The sequence below is a fragment of the Silene latifolia genome, chromosome 8, assembly GCF_048544455.1.
Source record: "Silene latifolia isolate original U9 population chromosome 8, ASM4854445v1, whole genome shotgun sequence".
NCBI classification, from domain to species: Eukaryota; Viridiplantae; Streptophyta; class Magnoliopsida; order Caryophyllales; family Caryophyllaceae; genus Silene; species Silene latifolia.
The window spans coordinates 65,030,155-65,053,536 of NC_133533.1; the positions used below are offsets into that span (position 1 = coordinate 65,030,155).

The following is a 23,382-nucleotide window of genomic DNA, read 5'->3' on the forward strand; positions in this document are numbered from 1 at the left end:
GACATTACTGTCGTGCAACGGTGGTGATCAGTTGATCCCCTTAGGTCATACCTAAAGGGTAACACTTTTAATTGATCATTTAATTGATCGTATGACGATACGGGTTAATTAAATTACTTAAAATTGACGGACGATTTTGGAAGTAATATTTACGTGTCTCATTGTAATTTGATTAAATAAGATACGGTCTAAGTAATCGAATTATTTTATTACTTAGATGAAATCATTTTATCTATAATAACCGAAATAATGGGGAGTATTAGGAAAATATTATGTTAATTAAGTAAGTATTAGGAAAATATTATGTTAAAACAGTTTAATGCCACTACTCTGACGCTCATTCCTAAATGTGAAAGGCCTAAAGATGTAACACAATTTCGTCCCATTGCTTGTTGCAATGTTGTTTACAAAGTCATCTCCAAACTGCTGTGCTCTAGACTAGCATCTAGGGGTGGGCACGGGTCCAAAACCGGACCGGACCGGACCGGAACCGGTTTGGACCGGAACCGGTATCGACAAATTTCATGGACCGGGACCGGACCGGATTACAAAAATTTCGGACCGGGACCGGACCGGAAAAATTCCGGTCCAAGACCGGACCGGACCGGTTGGACCGGAATTACCCACTTTTTCAAATTCCGGTCCAAAAATTCCGGTCCATTGGACCGGATCGGACAGGTTGGACCGGTTTGGACCGGAATAAAAATACAATTTTAAGAAAAAAATGCAAATAACAATAATTCCGGACATTCCGGTCCAAACCGGTCCGGACCGGAAAATAACGGTCCCCGACCGGAAACCGGAATCTTGGAAAATGGTGGACCGGAGACCGGACCGGAATTTTTAATTCCGGTTCCGGTCCACTAGATTCCGGTCCGGACCGGTCCATTTTTCCGGTCCGGACCGGATTATGCCCACCCCTACTAGCATCTGTACTGCCTGATATTGTTCACACTAATCAGGGGGCATTCATACAGGAAAGGAGCATCCAGGAAAACATATTAATATGCCAGGATTTAATCAGGCTGTATGAGAGACCATCTGTGACCCCTAGATGTATGCTAAAAATTGATTTGGAAAAGGCGTATGACACTGTAGAGTGGAGCTTTGTAGGACAGTTGATGGACATGTTGGAGTTTCCTGAGAGTTTTAAGAGTAAAATCCTGCAATGTATTACAACTCCCACTATTTCTTTGGCTCTTAATGGAGAAAACTTTGGGTATTTCCCTGCTAAGAGAGGATTGAGACATGGAGACCCATTATCCCCTTTAATTTTCACCTTGTGCATGGACTACTTGACAAGAATGCTTATGTTTGTTGCAGCCAAATACCAGTTCAAGTTTCATCCTCTATGCAAGCAGCTGAGAGTTACCAATTTAATGTTTGCTGATGATGTTTTGATGTTTAGTAATGGGGATGATGATTCAATGATGCTTATGCTGAAATCATTCTCCTCTTTTTCAAAAGCTTCAGGGCTTAAAGTGAGTCCAAGTAAGTCCAATGTCTATTTTAATGGAATGTCTGAAGAGCTCAAGAATGACTTCCTGAGTGTGTCTGGTTTTAAGGAGGGCAAGCTGCCTTTCAAGTATCTAGGGATGCCCATTCAGACTACAAGACTTAAGAAGAAGGATTGTGAATGCTTGGTGGACAAGATTTGCAACAGAATTCATAGCTATGGTGCAAGGAAGTTCTCGTATGCAGGAAGGCTAACCATGGTTAAACATGTTCTGAACATGTTGCATTCGTATTGGGCTTCTGTTTTTGTTCTCCCTAAGGGAGTCATTCTGAGAATAGAAGCCATTTACATGAACTTTTTATGGGATGCCAGTGCAGATTATAGGCGTACTCCATTAGTTGCTTGGGATACAATTTGCAGACCAAAGCAGGAAGGGGGATTGGATCTAAAGAATTAGGAACTTTGGAATATAGCTATGGTTGGAAGACTTGTGAATTGGGTAGCTATAAACAAGGAGTCCTTGTGGGTGAAATGGGTGAATGCTAATTACCTGAAGGGGAGGGAATGGAAGGAATATGCACCAACAAGTAACTCCAGTTGGGTGTGGAGGAGGATCTGCAGAGTGAACCAGAGGCTAGCAGCTGGGTACTTGCAGGGGATATGGCAGGTGCAACCGTCTGGTTACACTCCTGCTGGCTGTTACGAGTGGCTCAGAGGTACAAGACCCAAGGTGGAGTGGTCTACAGCTGTTTGTGATAACTGGAGCTTGCCTAAGCACAGGTTCCTGGGATGGCTCATTGCTCATAACTCTTTGCATACAAATAGCAGACTTATGAGCTTTGGAATGGATGTTGATGGACAGTGTGTCCTCTGTGGGTTAGCAAAAGAGACGTATCAGCATTTATTCTTTGCGTGTGCCTAGAGTAGGAGAGTATTACAGTCTGTGATGGAATGTACTGGTTTAAAGCTCCCTGAGGTTGATAGTTTGCATTGGTGCGTCCATAATCCTGGTTTGAAAACTCAGCGAGGGGTGAAGATTGCTTTGGTTATGAGCATTTTGTACCAAGTATGGCAGCAAAGGAACAAATGTAGATTTGAGCAAGTTCTGATGAGGCCTATATGTCTGGCTCAAATGATCAGTGAGGACATGAAGAAGAGAATAAAGGAAAGGGACAAGAGTAGGATGACTACACATGAGCTAGATTGGTTAGGAAGTTTAAAATTTATTTGAGTTTTGAAGTGCTTAGACTTTCTAGTATGTAATTGATTCCATATTTATATATAATATACTCACATTTTACCAAAAAAAAAAAGTAAGTGGTAAACATAATCATTTGCCTAATACCTAACCATGTATACCTAGTGGTTATTGTGAAGAGCACTTTGATCATGCATTGGGCATCACTACCTCCCCCTTCCACCCGGTTTTAAGAGGAGAAAGCCATGGGTTTTTCTCCTTAATTTTTACCTAATATACACTACTAAAAACATTAGTTTATTATTCATTCAACATCTAAAAAATAAGAGTTTTTAGTGAGATAAAATCTTCCACTTTCTCCCTTTCTCTTAACCGAAATATTGAGAGAGCAACATAATATTTTTGGTCAATTTTATACAAAATTAATATTGTTCTAGTAATAATAATATTAATTTTATTAAGTTGTTACCTTGGGTATTATTCCTTGGGAGGCATTCTCTACTTGAATCCTTGTTCATCCATTTAAGGAAGCTCAAGAACAAGTGAGTAGGAGAACTCACTTGTGCCCAAATAATCCGAAATCTTCAATGTAAGATGATGATTTCTTTTTTATTCTTTTATTGTTTGCATGCATAAGATCATCTTTTAATTTTATGACTAAATTAAAATTAAAACATATATGAATATGTTAAGTAAAGAGATATAGATTTCTAACAAGAACCCCACATAAACATTTATATACATAGTAGACCCGTAATGACATCTAACCAGTCAATCCTGATCACGAAAGTTACCACCTGACAAAGGTTACCTCTCACCCGAGCTTAACTCGTATGCCCCTCATAACATATTCCCCCATTCGCATAACCATCACCTCTTGCCAACTATAACAATACCATTACTATTCAACTACTAGCATCCGCCTCATCTAACCACATCTTATACTTCCTTCTAACCACACATTTCAATCAGGCCTCTACAAAATCAACCTCATTAGAATTGCTATCTTTCTTACCTATCATCACTCTTAACCACTAGTGACAACACCTCAACACTACCGTCGTTCGGACATCAAGCCTCTTACACTCATCTCTAAACATCACAATTTCTTTCCTATCTTTGGTTAATTTCCCAAATAACGAACATTAACCTATCAACAAAAATTTACCTCAACATTATTCCCAATACTATCCTTAACTGTATCGTCATCTAACTCTGCACCAAAATCTCATACTGCGAAAGATACTCTATCAACCTCTTACTCCCTTAATTCCTCAAAACTCATGACTAATCATGTTGTCCTGAAACTCCTATATAACTATTAACTAACATCCTCATGATTGGTATCATACTTCTCGACGACTTTTTACCTCTATATCACATAACTCCGGTCAACATTTTCCTAGTTTTACTCCCCTCATTCTTTTCCTTTACACTCGACAAATCAATTAACCATAAAACTCCTTATTACTTCTTCCTAACTCTTTAGTGCTCCGGTTACCTTCTCATTGCTCCAAAACTCAAATCCCATTATTTCTTATCGATATTATCTCACTCTTTCTTACCATGGATCTTACCTTATCATGCTATCACTCACACTTATCACCAATCAATCTACACCATCAGTCCACTCCATCTCGTTTTTTTTTTTTTTTTTTCAATCCCAAACTCATTTCATACTGTTAATCACACATTAGTTCCACCTCTTGATAAACCAAATTCCCAAACTCACTCGCTATTTGCAAACCCACATCGCCGCATAACTCAATCTAAGCTCTTTATACACCATTTCTTTCCATTTACCTAAATCGACCTTTCTATTACATATATTCTTAACCAACCGAGTGATAACTACCTCCCTTCATAATCCTTAAACATCCAAAGTTACCACCATATGCATCTCTCATTTCAATCTCTCATTCTCACTCTCCATAAACTTACATCACCCTTTGCCCACATTTACTTACTTTTACATTACTCAACACATAATCATATCACTCATCTCGTCTCACAAAACATGCTCTATGCCTCAATTAAGCCTTGCCAATCTTCCTTTTCTTTTTCCTCTATCTATCACAGCCACATACAACGCATGTCCTCCTCACCGAACTCTTACTCACCACAGGTGCCACTCCTTTCATCACCAAATTAGGTAACTTACGCATCAGGACTAACACCTACGTAAAACAATGCATAAAGAAGCAAAATAACACCTTTGAATTAAACATAATATGCAACGGAAGTCAAAAGATAAGCATATGACCCAAAACAGGGGTCACTAGATCGAGTACAGGTCACTCGATCAAGTGAATAGCCTACTCGATCGAGTAGGCGCAGGTCAGAGACACGTATAAAAAATTACAAGGGCTACTCGATCGAGTAAGGGTTACTCAATTGAGTAACAAGAGGTGCACTCGATCGAGTGAGGGCCACTCGATCGAGTACCCTACGCATTTCTCAGCACTGTCCAGTTTTCGTAAAACGGTCATAACTCACTCGTTTCTTAGTCGTTTTGGGCGTGTGACCTATCGTTAGAATCTTAAAAGAACAAGCTATCACCTCCAATTGGAATCACATCATAATCATATATAAATCTCAAGTTACAACAGTTTAAAGACAACATTGTTGTAATCAGACGACATAACTATTTGATTTTCTCTTTCAAACAACTTAAACATCAACAAGGTGAACAAAAGCGACTCGATACTTGTAAAACCACTATCCCTAACCACATGTTACTACCTACCAATAGCCAAACAATAACATTTATCATGCTCATATAACATTCAACCTATCAATCATGTACCACCCGCGTGCTTTAATTTTATCACTTTTCGTAACACAAAACATACTCATACATTACAAATCCTATAAACATATTCATAATCACAAAATTCATATTCTCAAGCAATTTACACTCCATCTTTTCCAATCAATTCTTCCCATTTCAACCACATTCTTCATCTAACAAGTGCATATGAAACAACAGTAAACGAATATATAACTTCATTATATGACTTTATGCAAACACAATATACGTATACAACACAACATTCCTATTCACATGTTCCTTATTATGCCAGATCATAAATAATCCATCATGTCATTCATATATTCAACCAACAACATATATAATCATATCATCATCTTCCTTCACTACACATCTCCTATTCTCCACATACATGCATCCACCTATTCAAATAACTCATTACTATATGAATACATAGCACACAAGATAAACACATAGCGATCCTGACTCACATCCCATGGTGACCGGTTCAAAATTGTAGGGAGAGTTCGCGACTTTAGGACGTCTCTCAAGTCTTTGCAGTAGCTCCTACAATTCCTACCCGGGTTCATTTTAGTTTGACTCCCTATGTTCATTGGGTTTATTGGTTACAGGTTTCAAGATCGTCGCTTTGATACCACTTTGTGACACCCCCATACTCCAAGTGCCTTACCAGGACAACTCAGGTATAGGAACGTCACCATCTTGGTTACCCGAGACAATGATAATCATAAGACAATAAAGAAACGTACATTAAAAGTAAATATAATTTAATTGATTACATGACCAAAACCAAAACTGTTAAGCTAAAATACAAGGTTCTCAGACGATCTACTGATAAAACTATCAAAGCTATCAGACATCGTCTGACACAGCGGAAGACTTCTAACTGCTACGTGATGACTCATCCCAGCTATCCCATATGCGTCATATCATACCTGCTCAATAACTGCTCACCATCCCCGAATAGATCACCACAGTTTTTAAAACATTTAAACGGGGTCAGTACTAATCACACAATACAATCACACAAAAACAAGAATCAAAACAGCTCAATGTCACATCAACCCGAACTCCATCACCAACTCCTCAATACTGACTACACACTAAAGTGTGTAGCCCTGCCAGAGTACTCATCGCAACAGGTTACTCCTCGCCGCCAGTGGGGGACCGCAGCCGTTCCCACCTAAGCCCCGCTCATCTCCATCGAGCAATAAACCCAAGTCCATTAATGTGCACATCCCTTCTGTGGCGGGTTCCACAGAAGGTGAACCATAGGCGTGAAGCCACTCCCGCAAGTGACTCCACTCAGCCAGGGACGCACCCCGAAGATCACAAACAGATACAATCAACAACAATCAATAATGATAAAATCCATCAACCGTCACAGTACCAATATTATACTTTAACAACAATCACAATCTAATCACCAATCCACATTATGTGACTAATACTGAGTAGGGAAATCCTGCCTGAATGCAAACACAAGCAGACGATCTTACTTCAACTCATCTGTCGACTATCAAAACCTTCCGCCATCGCCTCTTCGATAATCTATCCTTAACTTTCTCTACAATCGAACGATAAATTTTTCGACAATCAACCTTTCGAGGCTGCTTCAATCAATGAAGCCTTTAAATTCGAGGTAAATTTCGATCTTCATGATTATTTGTTGTGAAATTAGTTGAATTAGTCGATTAAATTATATTGTTCGTGAAATTAGGGATTGATTCATCGATTAGATTTCTGAATTGATGAATTATGCTTCTGAATTTAGGGTTTCGTCAATTAAATTGGGAAAACTGAGAAATTAGGGTTAGGGGATTTGAGAAATTTGTTGAAATCATGAAATTAGGGTTTGATTCGTCTATTAAGTTTCTGGATTGATAAATTATGCTTCTGAATTTAGGGTTTCATGAATTAAGTTGGGGAAACTGAGAAATTAGGGTTGGAGACCGTTTATGTGCATCAAATTCTTGTTTATGTGCATCCAAATTCCTGTTTATGTGCATCAAATTCCTGTTTAGGCTCATCAAAGTGTGATTTTGTGAATCAAATTGGCTTAATTGAGAAATTAGGGTTGGAGAAATTTTGAAATTGCCTACATTTGTTAACATCAGGGACTCAATTTCATGAATTATACTGTTGTATTGTTGCTTATTTAATTTTTGAAATTTCTTGTTCCAGCAATAATGACAATGACAACTGCTCAATACTATCACAAACTTCTTCAAATGTCATTACAAACGAAGGAGTGACTGTTGAAGCTAATGCTTGTGAGCCTATATTAGAAATATCTGCAATAGCAGTTGAACATGATGTTCCTGAAGTTGTGACTTTCGAATTTGTTGAAGGTACAATTCTATTCATCCTGAAGTTGTGAGTTTCATGTTTGTCTTAGTTATTATTGTTAAAAAGTTGGTAGCCATCCCAATTCTTGGTTGTCTAACTGGTAGTTGCTTGATGTTTTCAGCTTTTTTAAGGTAATTAAGCTTAGTTTTTAGGACACCCGTCCTCTCTACATGCATGAAATATGGTTCAGTGTGCATAAAATAAGGTGTAATGTGCATCAAATAAGGTTATAAGGTGCCCATGTTTAATTAGTAGTTGGCCTTTGACTCGGAAAATGTGCTTAAGGTATGGCTGCTGGCGGTGTTCTGTATTCACTGGTGTATTTTTGTGACCTATGAAAACACTATTAGTGTTAAACTTCTTAGACTGTCCGTAATTTATGATTTATGAAAGCTATATTTTGCTTGTTGGATAGAGTAGTTAAACTTCTCAGACTGTCTATTAGGGAACACGATTTGCCTCCTATTTGATACATGTAGAAGTTTATTTCATGCACATATAGCACTTTCCCATGCATGTATAAGGCAAGTATTAAGACACCCTCGCTTTGGAGGTTAGAACGGTGTTGTTCTACACATGTGGTTATGTAATATAATGTTTATGGTCAGGGGGAGTGTACTTGGATTATCCAGCAACACTAATTTGTGAGAATGTAATTCATATTCTTTTGTATGCCTCATCTTTCTTACTTTAATTGCACCACATATGCAGATATCATAGTGGAGGAGGCAGAGGACGAGGAGGCAGCAGAAGGTTCTTCAAGCAACACGAATCGGGTTTTTGAGTGTCTCAACCATCTTATACCTGTCATTGGTATGCTATTCGATAAGCTTGAACTAGGTGTTGAGTTTTATGAAGCATATGCAAAAGAATATGGGTTTGTGACTAGATTAAGCTCACAAAAGTCTAAAAACGGTGTCGTTACGCATAAAAAAGTTGTGTGTAATAAGGCTGGAGTATGTGAAGCGAAAGGGAAAAATCACCGGAGGCAAAAGACTAGGATAGAATGTCCTTCTTGTATTAAATTTAAGCGAATTTTGGAGGAAGGTCCTGATATGGGTAAATAGAAAATATATGGTTTTCATGAAGGTCATAATCATATGCTACAAACACCATCAACAATGGTACATTTGACACAAACGAGAGAGTTGAATGTAGTTCACAAAAAAATGATAATTGACAACTCCAAAAATAACATAGGTCCAGTTAAGTCGTATAGGTTGTTCAAGGAGTATGTTAGAGGTTATAGGAATGTGGGTGCGTCATTGGAAGACTTTAAGAACTTTTCTAGAGATATCAAAAATTATTTATCAGAGGGGAATGCTTAAATGCTTATTGAGCATTTGATCGGTCCGTTTCGTGTTCACAATTAAATAGATGTGGTCGTTGGGTCACGTCCGAATCAAAACACAATTTATAGCTTCACAAACAACTCTACAATTAGTAAAGAGGCAAGTAAAGGTCGGATCCCAAGGGACGGGAATTGAGATGAGATTTCTATTGAAACTAGTGGTGTCTTAGGGGTGTCACAATTTGGGTTGATGTAGAAGGTCACTAAACTAAATAACAATGGAAATAAACAAGGAAGATGAATTAAAAGGGTTGTAAACAATTGATAAAAAGCACTAGGGTGTCATGGGGTCATAGGGGAATCATGGGAATTGATCATACAAACATGTTCTCAAATTATAAGCAAGCAATTATTGTTGTGATGGATTGAGTTGGGTTATATCTTACAATCCTAGGAAAGTTTGGGTCCCGGAGCCGAATCGATTAGATTGTACAACACCTACAAGTCGACTTAATCTTCCCTACTCAACAACATGCATGGTCTAATGAGACTCGAGTTGGTTTATGTCTTACAAGTCTCATTGAAAAGATAGGTGATGGGTAAAAAATGCAAGGATTCATAGGCTCGCATTTCATCAAACATAACATGTGCATGAGTTGAGATCAAAACAAGCAAGCAAATAAACCATGAAAGCATATTAATTTAAGCATGAATCATTCCCCATGTTGGTTTCCCCTAATCACCCATTAACCCTAGCTAGGTCACTACCCACTCATTATCATGTTGATCATGCTAGCAAGGTTGTCAATCATACCAACAAAATGAAATATGATGAATAAATGAAAGTAATTAACAATAATTAAAAAGGGATTAAGAGAATTATACCTACTAATGATTCCAATAATAAAGCAAAGATAAAAGAAGTACTTGATGCTTGATTGAGAGGTTGTCAATCTCCCAATAATAACCCAAATAATCTTCAATTACCCAAAATAAAGGATGAACAAAAGAGAGATTAAGGAAATAAAACATGTATTAGAACTTGATTAATTGTTGATTACAAAACTAAAGAGAGATTTGATTGGTATTAACTACTCTAAGAATTGATAAGAAGAACATGCTCTTCTAATTAGACTAATGGGGTATTTATAGTGGAAATTAGGGGGATGCATTAGGGTTAACTAAGGGCTAAACTAGTAATTACACTTTTTAGATTGAGCAGGGAGGAGCCGGTATTTTTCGAAGAAAGGGCTTCTTTCTTTGTAGCTTGGAGAAGACGAAATTGTGCTGTACAGGAATCCGTGCGTTTTGGAGTCGGGACGGGCGGATTCTGGCGGTGGAACACGGGCGGCTTTAGGGGAATCCGGGCGGATTGTGGTGGTGGCAAACCCGAGCGTCTTGGGATGAAACCGCACGGATTGTGCGTGTGGAGGACGGCCGGATTGTAGACAATCCGCACGGATTGTGCCTCAGCAACATTTCTTCTTCTTTTCTTCCCTTTTCTTCATAAATTCCTTGGGGATTTCCTTGGGGACTCAAGGATCCTTTCTCAACATTGCTCTTCTACTATAATATGTACAAAGGCTTTCTAATCTTGTCTCTCCTTGATGCTTGGTCATTGGATTCGATCAATTTAGTCTCGTTTTGCCATGAAAATGCAAGATTCTTACTTCTTTCCTACCAAGGGATCAAAATCTCAAAGAATATGCAAAACAAAGATCTAAAGATAATAAATGACCCAAATATGCACTAAAAAGCATGGGAACAAGGCTATTTCGGGGGCTAAATATGCGCTAATTATGGTCACATCAAATTTCCCCAAACCGAACCTTTGCTCATCCCGAGTAAAGAGGTGACAAAGACTAGGACCATTATTTAAACTAACCTAATAACATAGCCGATATGAGACAATTAGCGGGTCTCACTCCGCCCCTTCAACTTACAACAAGACAACCATGAGGTAGGATGCCTTCTTGCAAGGCAAGGTGGGTCTTGCCAAAATGGCGACACATCCAAACATTAAGCACACAAAATCACATAATGGATGCATCTACAAAAGAATAGCCACTTCCTCATCAAGCGGCGGAGGCACTAAAGAGGAACAAATTTAAGAGCATGTAATCCTTCACAAATACTAGTTCAACAAATTACTAAGGCTAAGAGGATGGCACTAAATCACCTCCAAATGGTGTTAAACTAGACTACTTTCGTCCTCAATTTCCAAATGCTTTCGTCAAGGGCGATCGGATGGTGGTGGAATGATGATCCCTATGATGCTAGTAGCAATTGACATGACAAGTCTCGAATTCTCTACAAAAGTAAAGGTCATGGATCGTCCCAAGCTCGACAAAGTGGCTTGACAAAAAGGCTTTTTGGGAATGAAATGCTCAAATCTTTATACACAACGGGTGGATATGACTAGTATTCAAAATTGTCCTCATTCAACTTTCACATTTCAAAAATTTAAGATGGGGTTTGTCCCTTCCGGGCTAGTGTCCTTTGCTTTCGCCAATCGCTTATTAGGCAACCGGTTAACCTCTAGACAATAGCTTTTCGGGGTGATAGTCACTCTGTCTCTGGGTGGCCGAATTCACAACCGTGTGGGGGCCCAATTCAATGGATCCCGCTCCAAAGCACATCGAAGTGGTACGCCTCCATCAAAACAATTTAATTTCTCAACATTCAACAATTCATAACATTTGAGGTTTCCTTGGCATTAAATTACTTCCACATGACAAAATTCTTTGAAATGAGCACTTCAAACTTATTGATAGAAAGTATTTTTGGGTTGCCTTACCACAAGGTCAATCAAGGTCACCTATACAAGTTAACCAAGTCCACATCGCATCACGGGGTTGGATAGGTGACTCACATGCAAACCCTTAACTAGGCTTTGGGTCATGGGTCAAAAGACACTGGTATGACACTATCTAGGGTCTTTTACAAACATTCTAGTAGGCAAAGTCTTAAGTTGAAAAAGTATTTGTAATGGCTTAGTTGCTCTTGTCAAAGTTCCTAATTAAGCATTTTTCAAAACCTTTTATCTAAATGCAACTACATGCTATGATGCAACTAATATAAACATCCTAATGCATATGATTCTATCAACTAATATGACATATAAACTAAATGCAAGTCCTAAGTTCACATTGTTATACCGCATCAATCAAAATAAAGCCACATAGTCATTAACATAAAGAGGAAAAAGGAGATTGGAAAGATCATACCATGCGGTCTTCATTATCCTCATACCTCGGATGTGGCGTAGTCTATCAATGTGAATAAGGATAGAACAAACACAATATATACAAGACGATATACAAGACTACACTACAAAAGGAAATAAACATGTTTTTGGCTTTTTCAATTTTTCAAATTTTTATGGTTTTTCGAAATTTTTCAGTTTTTTTGGATTTTTGAATAAGTGTTAAGTTAGAATTCCCCATCCCCACACTAATATGGGCATTGTCCTCAATGGCCAAAATGATAGGAAATTATGCAAAGGTGATGCATGATTTCTACACTAAATGCAATCTACACTAGTATACACTACATGATGCATGGTTTTTGTTTATGACGGAGAGGATAATTTAGATTACCTCCCGTTGTGTATGCATTAACTTCCCCAAACCGAGTTAGACACTATTGCTAATGTCCTAAGGAAGGGTGTAGTTTATGCACACACTATGCAATGCATGAAACTAATTTGTCATTTTGGATTTTGAAAGTGGGAACAATAAAATGAGAACACCTCAATGGTACCGAGGTGTGAGTCCTCTATGGTTCTAGGACTATTCCAACAATGATCAAGAAAATAATTAAAATAAAGAGAGGAATAGACAAACCATGAGAGGGTAGGAGCCTCCAAGGCTTGCTAATCTTCCATCATATCATCACCATCATCACTTTCCTCATTAGAAGTGGTCTCATTGCCACTTCCCTCTTCATTTGCTTCTTCACCTTCTTCTTCTCCTTGATCATTATGTTGCTCACCATCCTCTTCTCCTTCTTCACTTGCTTCCTCATCAATGTTATCATCAACTTCTTCATTACCGACAACCTCATTGTTACCCGAAACGACCCTAGATGCACCCGGAAATAGGACTTCTCTATCCGCCCAACTAGGCAAAGGACATAATGGATCAAGTAGTCCTTGCCTAGCTAAGTGTAGGAGGGGTGGATATTGAGCCAAGTAAGCATTTTTCCGATCCTCAAAGGCTTGCTTGTGCATTGCTTGCATGAGAAGAGTCAAATAATCATTTCTTGCTTCAACACCTTCCGGCTTGAACTCTTGGTACTCGAAAGGGTAAGGTGGTGTGACAATGGAAGAGGAGGGTATTTCAAGTTCACCCTTTTGTTGTCGGATAATATACTCGGCCTCTTTTGAAAGGGGAAGTAGATAATTGGTCCGGTGGACGCTTAGACGACAAATCTTTGAAGGCAAAGTAAACGATCTAGCCTCACTAGTGAGCCACCCATACTTGGTGTCAAGAGGGTTATGGGCAACCCACTTGTACTTGTGTATCATAGTATGCATATCAACAAGATGACCACCCTCCTTTGCTTCATACTTGTTATCTTTGTTGAAGTTAGAATCAAAGTATTTAGCTAGGATAGTGACTAGGCCGCCATTCACAATAACGGTAGTGCCTTTCTTCCCACAATCAATGTTGAGCCATCTATCTACCAAAAGCCTTAGAGAGTTGAAAGGCTTGGTGTGTACTCTTCCAATGTTCAAAGCCGACTCAAGAAGAATAAAATCAAGTTTGGTGAAATGGTTGGTATCTTTCCTTGCAATAATGGTGTTTCCTATGACCTTGTGCCATACTCTTATGCCCGGATGGTGAACTAAAAGAGCACGACTCGCATGAAAGTCCTCAAATTTCCTTCCGGAAATTGCCTCCCAAAGAGGGTTGGGGTCATACTTTCCAAAATTCTTAAAATAACTCGGTTCATCACTAAGACCCAAAATTTCACCCAATTCCCTAAAGGAAATGTATCTACTAACATTAGCTAGACGAAACTCGAGGTTCTCCCTAGTCTCAACTATGTTGACTTTCAAAGAACTCAAAAATTCCAAGGTAAGGGAGGGGTATGTCAATTCTTTTGATTCAAACAATTTCTTCAACCCCATTGCTTTGAAGAAGGCTCTAGTTTGCTCAAGGACACCCAACTTATCTAAGGTATCTTCACAAATAAACTTGGTGGATTGAAATGATTTCCTAGCAAACTTGGCAAAAGTATCTCTATGGGTTTTGGAAATAAAAGTTACCTCCGGATAATTCAAAAGTTGATCAATTTCCGGAGTAGTAGATGTTGTTGCTCCCATAGAAGGTTGTTGTTGTTGCACTTCCAAGTTTGGGTTTACAACCACCATAGCCAATGCTTTCTTTGCTTGAAGAGCCGTTTGCCTTGATGAAAGTGTCTTTGCCTTTGGTGCCTTTGTTGCCTTTGTTGCTCCCTTAGTCCTTGCCATTGATGAATTAACCAAGAAAGAGTGAAAAATCTTCAATTTCTAGTGTACCCAAATCGATTTAAAGATGAAAGGCTTTGCCTTTATGAATTCGAAAATCGACTCAAAGGTTGAAGATTTTGTGCTTGGTTTTGATTTTTATTGAAAAAGGAGTGATTGATTTGTTGTTAAAAGGATGATTTGATTTGATTTTGGTGAATGTAGTTGAGGAATTTTGTTTTTGTGATGGAGAGGATGAGGGTTTTGATGTTTTTGAGTAGTGTTATGAATGAAGGAATGAAGAAATGAAGGAGGGAGGGGTTTTATAAAGCACGAAAAATTCGAACTGTAGGGGCAATCCGTGCGGTTTCTGCTCGAGACGGGCGGATTCTGCTTTTTCTGGGTTGGGAAAAACTCGCCTAAAGACGGGCGTCTTTCAGTGAAGATGCTCGGATTCGCTGACACGGGACGGGCGGATTCTTCAGAAGACGGACGGATTCCTTCACGGGGATTTTTCCTTGTTTTCCTCAGCCAAGAAGACGGGCGTCTTCCCTTCAAGACGGGCGGATTTTCAGAGACGGGCGGATTTGTATTCAGGACGCCCGGATTCTCTTACAGTCAAAAATATTTCAAAAGTTCAGTTCATAGGGACGTGCGTCTTCTACCCAATACGCTCGAATTGTCTGTAGACGGGCGGATTCTCCTGTATTCGCTCGGATTCAACCCTTTTGTACCCGGATTCAGTTACATCCGTGTACAATGCGTATCCCTTGTCATTCTTCCACTCTTCTTCATATCTCGTGTTCTTCATTGTGGGGGTACTACTAAGGCATGGGTAGCCTAGGCAATTGTCATCCCCACACTAAGCTAAAGCACTACACATCAATTGAGATCATTAGTCCCTCCCTCACTTCTCTCAAACATGACAATTTCTTGATCAAAGTAAATAAAAATCCAAAGATGACAAAAATGCAATACAAGAATTGAAATGCGAGTTAGGGAGTTAGAAATATTTACAAATGGTGGTTTAGGGAGGACTCCACCAAACTCTCATTCTTGATGAGATGTCAAGGGGGCATGTTCAAGGTGTTGTTGATGTTGCTCAACACCTTGAAGAAATAATCAAACGCTTGTTCATTATCATTATAAAGCTCTTCAATAGACCTCGACCCTTGTTGTCGGTCTTGATCGATGGCATTACCAATGTAGGGATTAAAAATCCCTTCAAATTCGTCGTCCTAAAGACAACAAACTTCATTAAGTTGATCATTGAAAATCTCTTGATTTGATCGAGACAACTCTCCCAATTTCTTCTCTTGGCCAATGAGGCCATCCTCTTCTTCTTAGCTTGATTTTGATGAGCTTTGCAAGCTCTCCTTGTCACAATTCACTTGATCTTTGAATGGAGCATCTTCAATTTTCTTCTTCCATTGGAGTTCCGACTTCTTCCTATCATCCTTCCGGCTATAATGATCAATCATGAAACACGGTTCATGCAAACGAGGAGCTCTCATAGTCTTGTCAAGATTAAAGTTTATGCTTTCATCTCCCACTTCTAGAGTGAGCTCACCATGTTTCACATCAATCACCGCACCCGCGGTGTGTAGGAAGGGTCTTCCTAGAATGATTGGAATGTTGGAATCTTCCTCCATATCAACAATGACAAAGTCCACCGGGATGAAAAACTTCCCAATTCATACGGGAACATCTTCCCATATCCCTAATGGTGTCTTCGTCGATCTATCAACCATTTGGAGTGTGATATTGGTGCATTTAAGCTCTCCCATCCCCAATCTTTTACTTACCAAGTACGGCATAACACTCACACTAGCCCCTAGATCACATAAGGCTTTGTTGATCGTGGTGTCGCCAATGGTACACGGTATTTAGAAGCTTCCCGGATCCTTTAGTTTTGGAGGTGAACTCCCTTGAAGTATAGCAGTACTCACCTTAGTGAAGGCGATAGTCTCAAGTTTCCGGATCGACTTCTTCTTTGTGAGGATGTCTTTCATGTATTTCGCATATGCCGGCACGTGATTGATTAATTCCGTGAAAGGAATCGAGACTTCCAAATTCTTCACAATTTCCATAAACTTTCCAAGTTGGTCATCAAATTTGGGCTTGGCTTCACGACTTGGAAAAGGAAGTCTAATCACAATGGGCTCCTTCTCCTTAACCTTGTCTTCATTTTTCTTTGAACTTTCTTCTTTTGATGATTCTCCATCTTTGGAGTTTTGCACAATTTCTTCCTTATCACTAGCTTCCACAACTTCATCCTCAACTTGCTTCTTCGGTGCTTCATACCTTGTACCACTTCTCAAGTGAATGGCACTAACCGTTTCATGTCTTGGGGGATTACTTTGAGGTGGTAATTTCCCCTTTTGTCTTTGTGAGCTTGAAGATGCTAGTTGAGTCAATTGGGTTTCCAACATCTTGGTATGAGCTAGGATGTTGTTGATGGTGGTTTCCTTTGCTTGACTATCTTTTTGCATTTGAGTGAAAAATTCTTGTTGATTCTTTTGCATTTGGAGGACCGCTTTTTGAACATCAAAACCTTGGTCATTTTGGTGATTGTATGGATTTTGATTTTTGTAACCTTGGTTTTGATTGTAAAAGGGTCTTTGATTTTGGTTTCTCATGGGAGGTGGGGTGTATGTTGTTTGAGGGTTTTGAACATTTTGGCTTTTGTATGAGAGATTTGGATGAAATTTGGTGTTTTAATTGTAATAGTTGGAATAAGGGGTACCACTCGTGTATGCTTGGAAAGCATTCACTTGTTCATTTATTCCTCTACATTCACTTTGGTTTCGTCCCAAAGTTCCACAATTCTCACATATCCCACTTGGGATTGATGAAGATGCCGTCATGGCATTAACATGATGCTTTGGTGATTTTGAGACTTCTTCAAGTCTAGCCATAGCTTTTTCAAACTTCAAATTGATTGTGTCAATGTGAGCACTAAGTTGAGCACCCAATTGAGTAACGGAGTCCACTTCATGCTTTCCTCCCCTAGTAGCCTTGCGAGGTCTACTATATTGTGAGTTATGGACCGCCATTTCCTCAATTTTGTTCCATGTTTGATTGTCATCCACTTCGGTGAACATTCCATTTGATCCCATGTTGAGAATGTTCCTTGAATCTTCATATAAACCGTTCCAAAATTGTTGTACCAAGAACCATTCGCTAAGTCCATGGTGAGGACATGAGCGACAAATTCCCTTGAACCGCTCCCAAGCTTCATACAAAGATTCTTCATCCCTTTGCTTAAAACCCGTAATTTGAGCTCTTAGTATGTTAGTCTTTTCCGGTGGGTAGAATTTTTTGTAGAAAGCTAGAGCCAACTTCTTCCAAGAATCAATTCCGAGAGTGGCCTTATCAAGGCCATTCAACCATTGTTTCGCGGTGCCGATTAGAGAAAAAGGAAATAAGACCCATCGAATTTGGTCTTGAGTTACACCGGTTTGAGAAATCGCATCACAATAGTCACAAAAGGTTTCCATATGAGAGTGAGGGTCTTCACTAGGCATCCCCCCAAATTGGCTCCTTTCGACTAATTGGATAAAGGCGGATTTGGCAATAAAATTTCCGGTTAGATGTTGTGGTGTGGGAGTACCATTGGGTAGGTTCTCCTTGGTGGGTACGGAATGTGACGAAAACTTAGGCATTGTAGGTTGATTTTGGGTGGTATTTTGTAATGGGTTCTCCTCACCTTCTCTTGAAAAAGGGTTGATGAACTCAATAGTTGGTTGAATATCTACAACCTCACTAATACCTCTCAAATTCCTCCTAGCAAGTCTCCTATTGGTTGTCAAAGTTCTTTCAATTTCACGGTCAAAAGGTAACAAATCACCTTGTGACCTTCTAGACATGCAAAATATCAAACAACTTGAAAACAATTAGAACAAACCTTGAGGAGTTTTACTTCCCCAAGGCAAAGAAAGACACAACTAATAACAATGTAAGAAAATCTAAATCAAGTAAACACCGTCCCCGGCAACGGCGCCATTTTTGATCGGTCCTTTTTGTGTTCACAACTAAATAGATGTGGTCGTTGGGTCACGTCCAAATCAAAACACAATTTATAGCTTCACAAACAACTCTACAATTAGTAAAGAGGCAAGTAAAGGTCGGATCCCAAGGGACGGGAATTGAGATGAGATTTCTATTGAAACTAGTGGTGTCTTAGGGGTGTCACAATTTGGGTTGATGTAGAAGGTCACTAAACTAAAATAGCAATGGAAATAAACAAGCAAGATGAATTAAAAGGGTTGTAAACAATTGATAAAAAGCACTAGGGTGTCATGGGGTCATAGGGGAATCATGGGAATTGATCATACAAACATGTTCTCAAATTATAAGCAAGCAATTATTGTTGTGATGGATTGAGTTGGGTTATATCTTACAATCCTAGGAAAGTTTGGGTCCCGGAGCCGAATCGATTAGATTGTACAACACCTACAAGTCGCCTTAATCTTCCCTACTCAACAACATACATGGTCTAATGAGACTCGAGTTGGTTTATGTCTTACAAGTCTCATTGAAAAGATAGGTGATGGGTAAAAAATGCAAGGATTCATAGGCTCGCATTTCATCAAACATAACATGTGCATGAGTTGAGATCAAAACAAGCAAGCTAATAAACCATAAAAGCATATTAATTTAAGCATGAATCATTCCCCATGTTGGTTTCCCCTAATCACCCATTAACCCTAGCTAGGTCACTACTCACTCATTATCATGTTGATCATGCTAGCAAGGTTGTCAATCATACCAACAAAATGAAACATGATGAATAAATGAAAGTAATTAACAATAATTAAAAAGGGATTAAGAGAATTATACCTACTAATGATTCCAATAATAAAGCAAAGATAAAAGAAGTACTTGATGCTTGATTGAGAGGTTGTCAATTTCCCAATTATAACCCAAATAATCTTCAATTACCCAAAATAAAGGATGAACAAAAGAGAGATTAAGGAAATAAAACTTGTATTAGAACTTGATTAATTGTTGATTACAAAAATAAAGAGAGATTTGATTGGTATTAACTACTCTAAGAATTGATAAGAAGAACATGCTCTTCTAATTAGACTAATGGGGTATTTATTGTGGAAATTAGGGGGATGCATTAGGGTTAACTAAGGGCTAAACTAGTAATTACACTTTTTAGATTGAGCAAGGAGGAGCCGGTATTTTTCGAAGGAAGGGCTTCTTTCTTTGTAGCTTGGAGAAGACGAAATTGTGCTGTACAGGAATCCGTGCGTTTTGGAGTCGGGACGGGCGGATTCTGGTGGTGGAACACGGGCGGCTTTAGGGGAATCCGGGCGGATTGTGGTGGTGGCAAACCCGAGCGTCTTGGGATGAAACCGCACGGATTGTGCGTGTGGAGGACGGCCGGATTGTAGACAATCCGCACGGATTGTGCCTCAGCAACATTTCTTCTTCTTTTCTTCCCTTTTCTTCATAAATTCCTTGGGGATTTCCTTGGGGACTCAAGGATCCTTTCTCAACATTGCTCTTCTACTATAATATGTACAAAGGCCTTCTAATCTTGTCTCTCCTTGATGCTTGGTCATTGGATTCGATCAATTTAGTCTCGTTTTGCCATGAAAATGCAAGATTCTTACTCCTTTCCTACCAAGGGATCAAAATCTCAAAGAATATGCAAAACAAAGAACTAAAGATAATAAATGACCCAAATATGCACTAAAAAGCATGGAAACAAGGCTAATTCGGGGGCTAAATATGCGCTAATTATGGTCACATCAGCATTTTATGAAGATAAAACACATGTGTCCATCTTTTTATTTTGATTTTGAGGTAGACAAGATAGGTCGATTGTCACATTTGTTTTGGGCTGACCCTATTAGTATTAAAAACTATTTGCTATTCGGGGACATGACCTCTTTTGATACGACCTTTAGAAACAACAAGTATAGTGATGCGTGTCTAATATATGATGTTTTGCACCTCATTTCACACGCATTTCGGAGCTCTATTGAGTAGTTTATGATACTATTTCCCTTGTTTCGTGTATTTCTTCCTTTTCGTGTGATTTTGTAGGAATGTGAAGAATTCGGTGGAAAATGGACCAAATCTGTCCCGGAGCGCTTAGCTTAGGATTGGACATAAGGAGAATGCTCGAGGAACAAACTTGGTGCGTGTTTCAAGGCCTAAAAGATAGCAAAAGCATGGTTGCGTACAAGTTGCAAAGCTTAAACAAGCGAAGAAGTGCTTATCAACATTGCAGGCTGCTTAAAATGGCTATATGTCGAGTTCTAGATCAGATAATCGAGTGATTCCAATTGGAGGTGAAACTGTAACCACTTAGCTTTCCAACGCCATGTAGAACGCCTGATTTGACCAAGTAACGAAGAAATGGCAGCTGTTTTAAGATCAGTGCGCGCTGCAGAATTCGTCAGAATGCATTACTGTACAGCGCATGTGGTCGATCGACTGGTCTCATTGGTCGATCGACCACCCCACGATCTGATGCACAATTTAAAAGACGAGGAAGCCCATTGTAATTAGGTTTAGGAATAGGTTACGTTATTTTCCTATATAACGTAACTTTACCTGCTGCTTGAGTGATCTATCATTCATTAGCTTAGTTTAATCTAGTTTTCATACTACGTTACTTTAGGTTTCATTCACGTTCAATTCATATTTTAGTTATCAATAAAGTTCTTATTGCGGATCTATTCATTCCTCTTTTATTTTCGGTAATCCTTGTTCTTATTTTACAGTTGCTTTACTGTTTTATTAGTTTAGAAATTGTTAGTTTAGATCCCTTGAACCCTAGATTAGTTTATGCGTTATTATTGCTATAATTATTCGATCATGTCTTCCTTGATAGTTTTTACGAATTTCATTGTTGTTATTATCGTTATTATGTCTAGCTAAATCACCATTGCTAGGATGTAGGCGAACTTAGCGTAGATGGCACTAGGATAGGCTACCCTCGGATTAGGACTTGGTCGACCGACTGGCTTATCTGGTCGGTCGACTGAGTCGGTTGGTCGATCGACTGGGGTAGCTCGTCGGTCGACCACCTTCGTGTCTGATTTGCTTCGTTTGAATCGTTAAGTGCAATATCTATCAATGAGACCTAGCGGAGACTTGTTAGATGATTAGTTTTGACCAACCCGTAGATCGAAAGATAGGGAAGGACTTAGATTAACGAATTAAGACGGCTAAATTGCTGAGATAGTAAGATAATGTAATTTAGGCATTAGGAGGATCACTAGTCAAGAACGAAAGTTAGTATTAGTGGCACCTAGGGACTAATAGCATAGACCGAAAGGGGCTATTAGTTGACTTGGACCGAGAGGACTTGTCATACCCATTACCCACGACTGTGTTTCGAGACTTACCTAGACTTTTGTGCCATCGTAGCTATAGTGACCCGATCATCCTAGCTCCTTTTTATTATTTATTTACATCATCTTATTATTTGCTTGTTTTTATTTGCTTATTTATTTCATTTGCATTTAGACTTAGACAAAATCCAAACCCCCTCAATTTGTTACCCTAAGACTAGAATATTAAACAATAGAAACTCCCCCGCCTCTCTGTGGTTCGACCCTGTTACCACTAGCTTCTGTTAGTTTTAATAAGTATTATAAATATTATTTTTGGTGCACATAACAACAGGCATCAAATTTTGGTGCCGTTGCCGGGGAGGAAGCGCTAGTTTTTATTGTTTTATTATTTTAGTCTTTTTCTTAGTTTAAGGAGCTTTTGTTCCTTAAACTTTTCTCATTGTTTTTGTGTAGTTTTATCTTACGCGCAGGTCTCAACAAGGCGAATATCCCCTTGATCTCGAGCTTGAGAGGACTTTGCGCGTGAAGAGGAGATTATTTCAAGAACAACAGTCAGAGGAAGAGCCTGGTTCTCATTCTAGTTTTTACGAAAACGAGTTGTTTGAAGAAAACCCACCACCATCTCCAGTTTCTTCCACATAGACCGTCACATCTCCAGACATGGCTGAAGAAGCAAGTATAGCTAGTCACTCCGATCCAACAACTGCGAATCTCTATAAGGATTCGCATTACCAGGGACGGACAGAAAATTCGAACCAAAACCGTCCTATATTAACTTGGTTGAGAGAAACCAATTTGGGGGAGCTGCAAATGAAGATGCGACAAAACATATGGAGACATTCATTGATTATTGTTGTTCCATACCCCCACCAGCAGGTGTGACCTAGGACCAGGTTAAGGAAACGATGTTCATATTCTCACTCCGTGATACTGCTAGGGAGTGGTACCGAGACCTGGACCGAGCTGCTAACGGGATCACTGATTGGAATTCGCTGGCCTTAGCATTCTATAAGAAATATTTCTCTGCCTCGAAGACAAATGACATTAGAGCTCAGATCACGAGCTTTAAACAGGGTCCTGATGAGAATTTTCATGAGGCATGGGTCCGTTTCAAGAAGTTGGTGAGAACTATTCCGCACCATGGGTTCGAGCAATGGAGCCTATGCAATCAGTTTTATAATGGGCTTTATGACGATCAGAGGGCTATCCTAGATGCTGCAGCTAATGGCAGATTTCAGGAGAATGTTGGAGAAACTAAGGGGTGGAAAATCATTGATGAAATGGCCACCCATAAAGCTGAGCATGGAAATTCCAGAGGAAATCAAAGGAGAGCCGTTGAATCCCCTTCTGTAGCTGCATTAGAAGCTCTCACGGCCAGATTTGATAAGTACGAGTTGGGAGGAGCTTCAAAAGGAGGGATCTATCAAGTGAATGCTGTGTCAGACGGTCCTTTCGTCTGCAAGAGATGTGGAGGAGAAGGACATGTTGCAAATTTCTGCAGCAGTCACTATGAGGCTTGTGCT

The 23,382-nt window shown here is 39.3% G+C and overlaps 1 protein-coding gene and 2 non-coding genes across 3 annotated transcripts; 2 read left to right on the forward strand and 1 right to left on the reverse strand.

The window, feature by feature from the left end:
* The first annotated feature begins 1,931 nt into the window (after window positions 1-1,931).
* Window positions 1,932-2,378, forward strand: LOC141595292 (uncharacterized). The gene has a single exon (XM_074415259.1). It carries the CDS (start codon window positions 1,932-1,934, stop codon window positions 2,376-2,378), a length of 447 nt encoding a protein of 148 aa, XP_074271360.1.
* A 15,345-nt stretch (window positions 2,379-17,723) lies between these two features.
* Window positions 17,724-17,830, forward strand: LOC141597866 (small nucleolar RNA R71). Its single transcript, XR_012523078.1, has one exon. It is a non-coding gene; the product is annotated as a small nucleolar RNA R71 (small nucleolar RNA).
* A 5,069-nt stretch (window positions 17,831-22,899) lies between these two features.
* Window positions 22,900-23,006, reverse strand: LOC141597885 (small nucleolar RNA R71). The gene has a single exon (XR_012523096.1). It is a non-coding gene; the product is annotated as a small nucleolar RNA R71 (small nucleolar RNA).
* Between the last annotated feature and the right edge of the window lie 376 nt (window positions 23,007-23,382).

Excerpts from the sequence above, each read along its gene's own strand:
- LOC141595292 (XM_074415259.1), top strand. The coding sequence starts at position 1,932 with ATGGTTGGAAGACTTGTGAATTGGGTAGCTATAAACAAGGAGTCCTTG.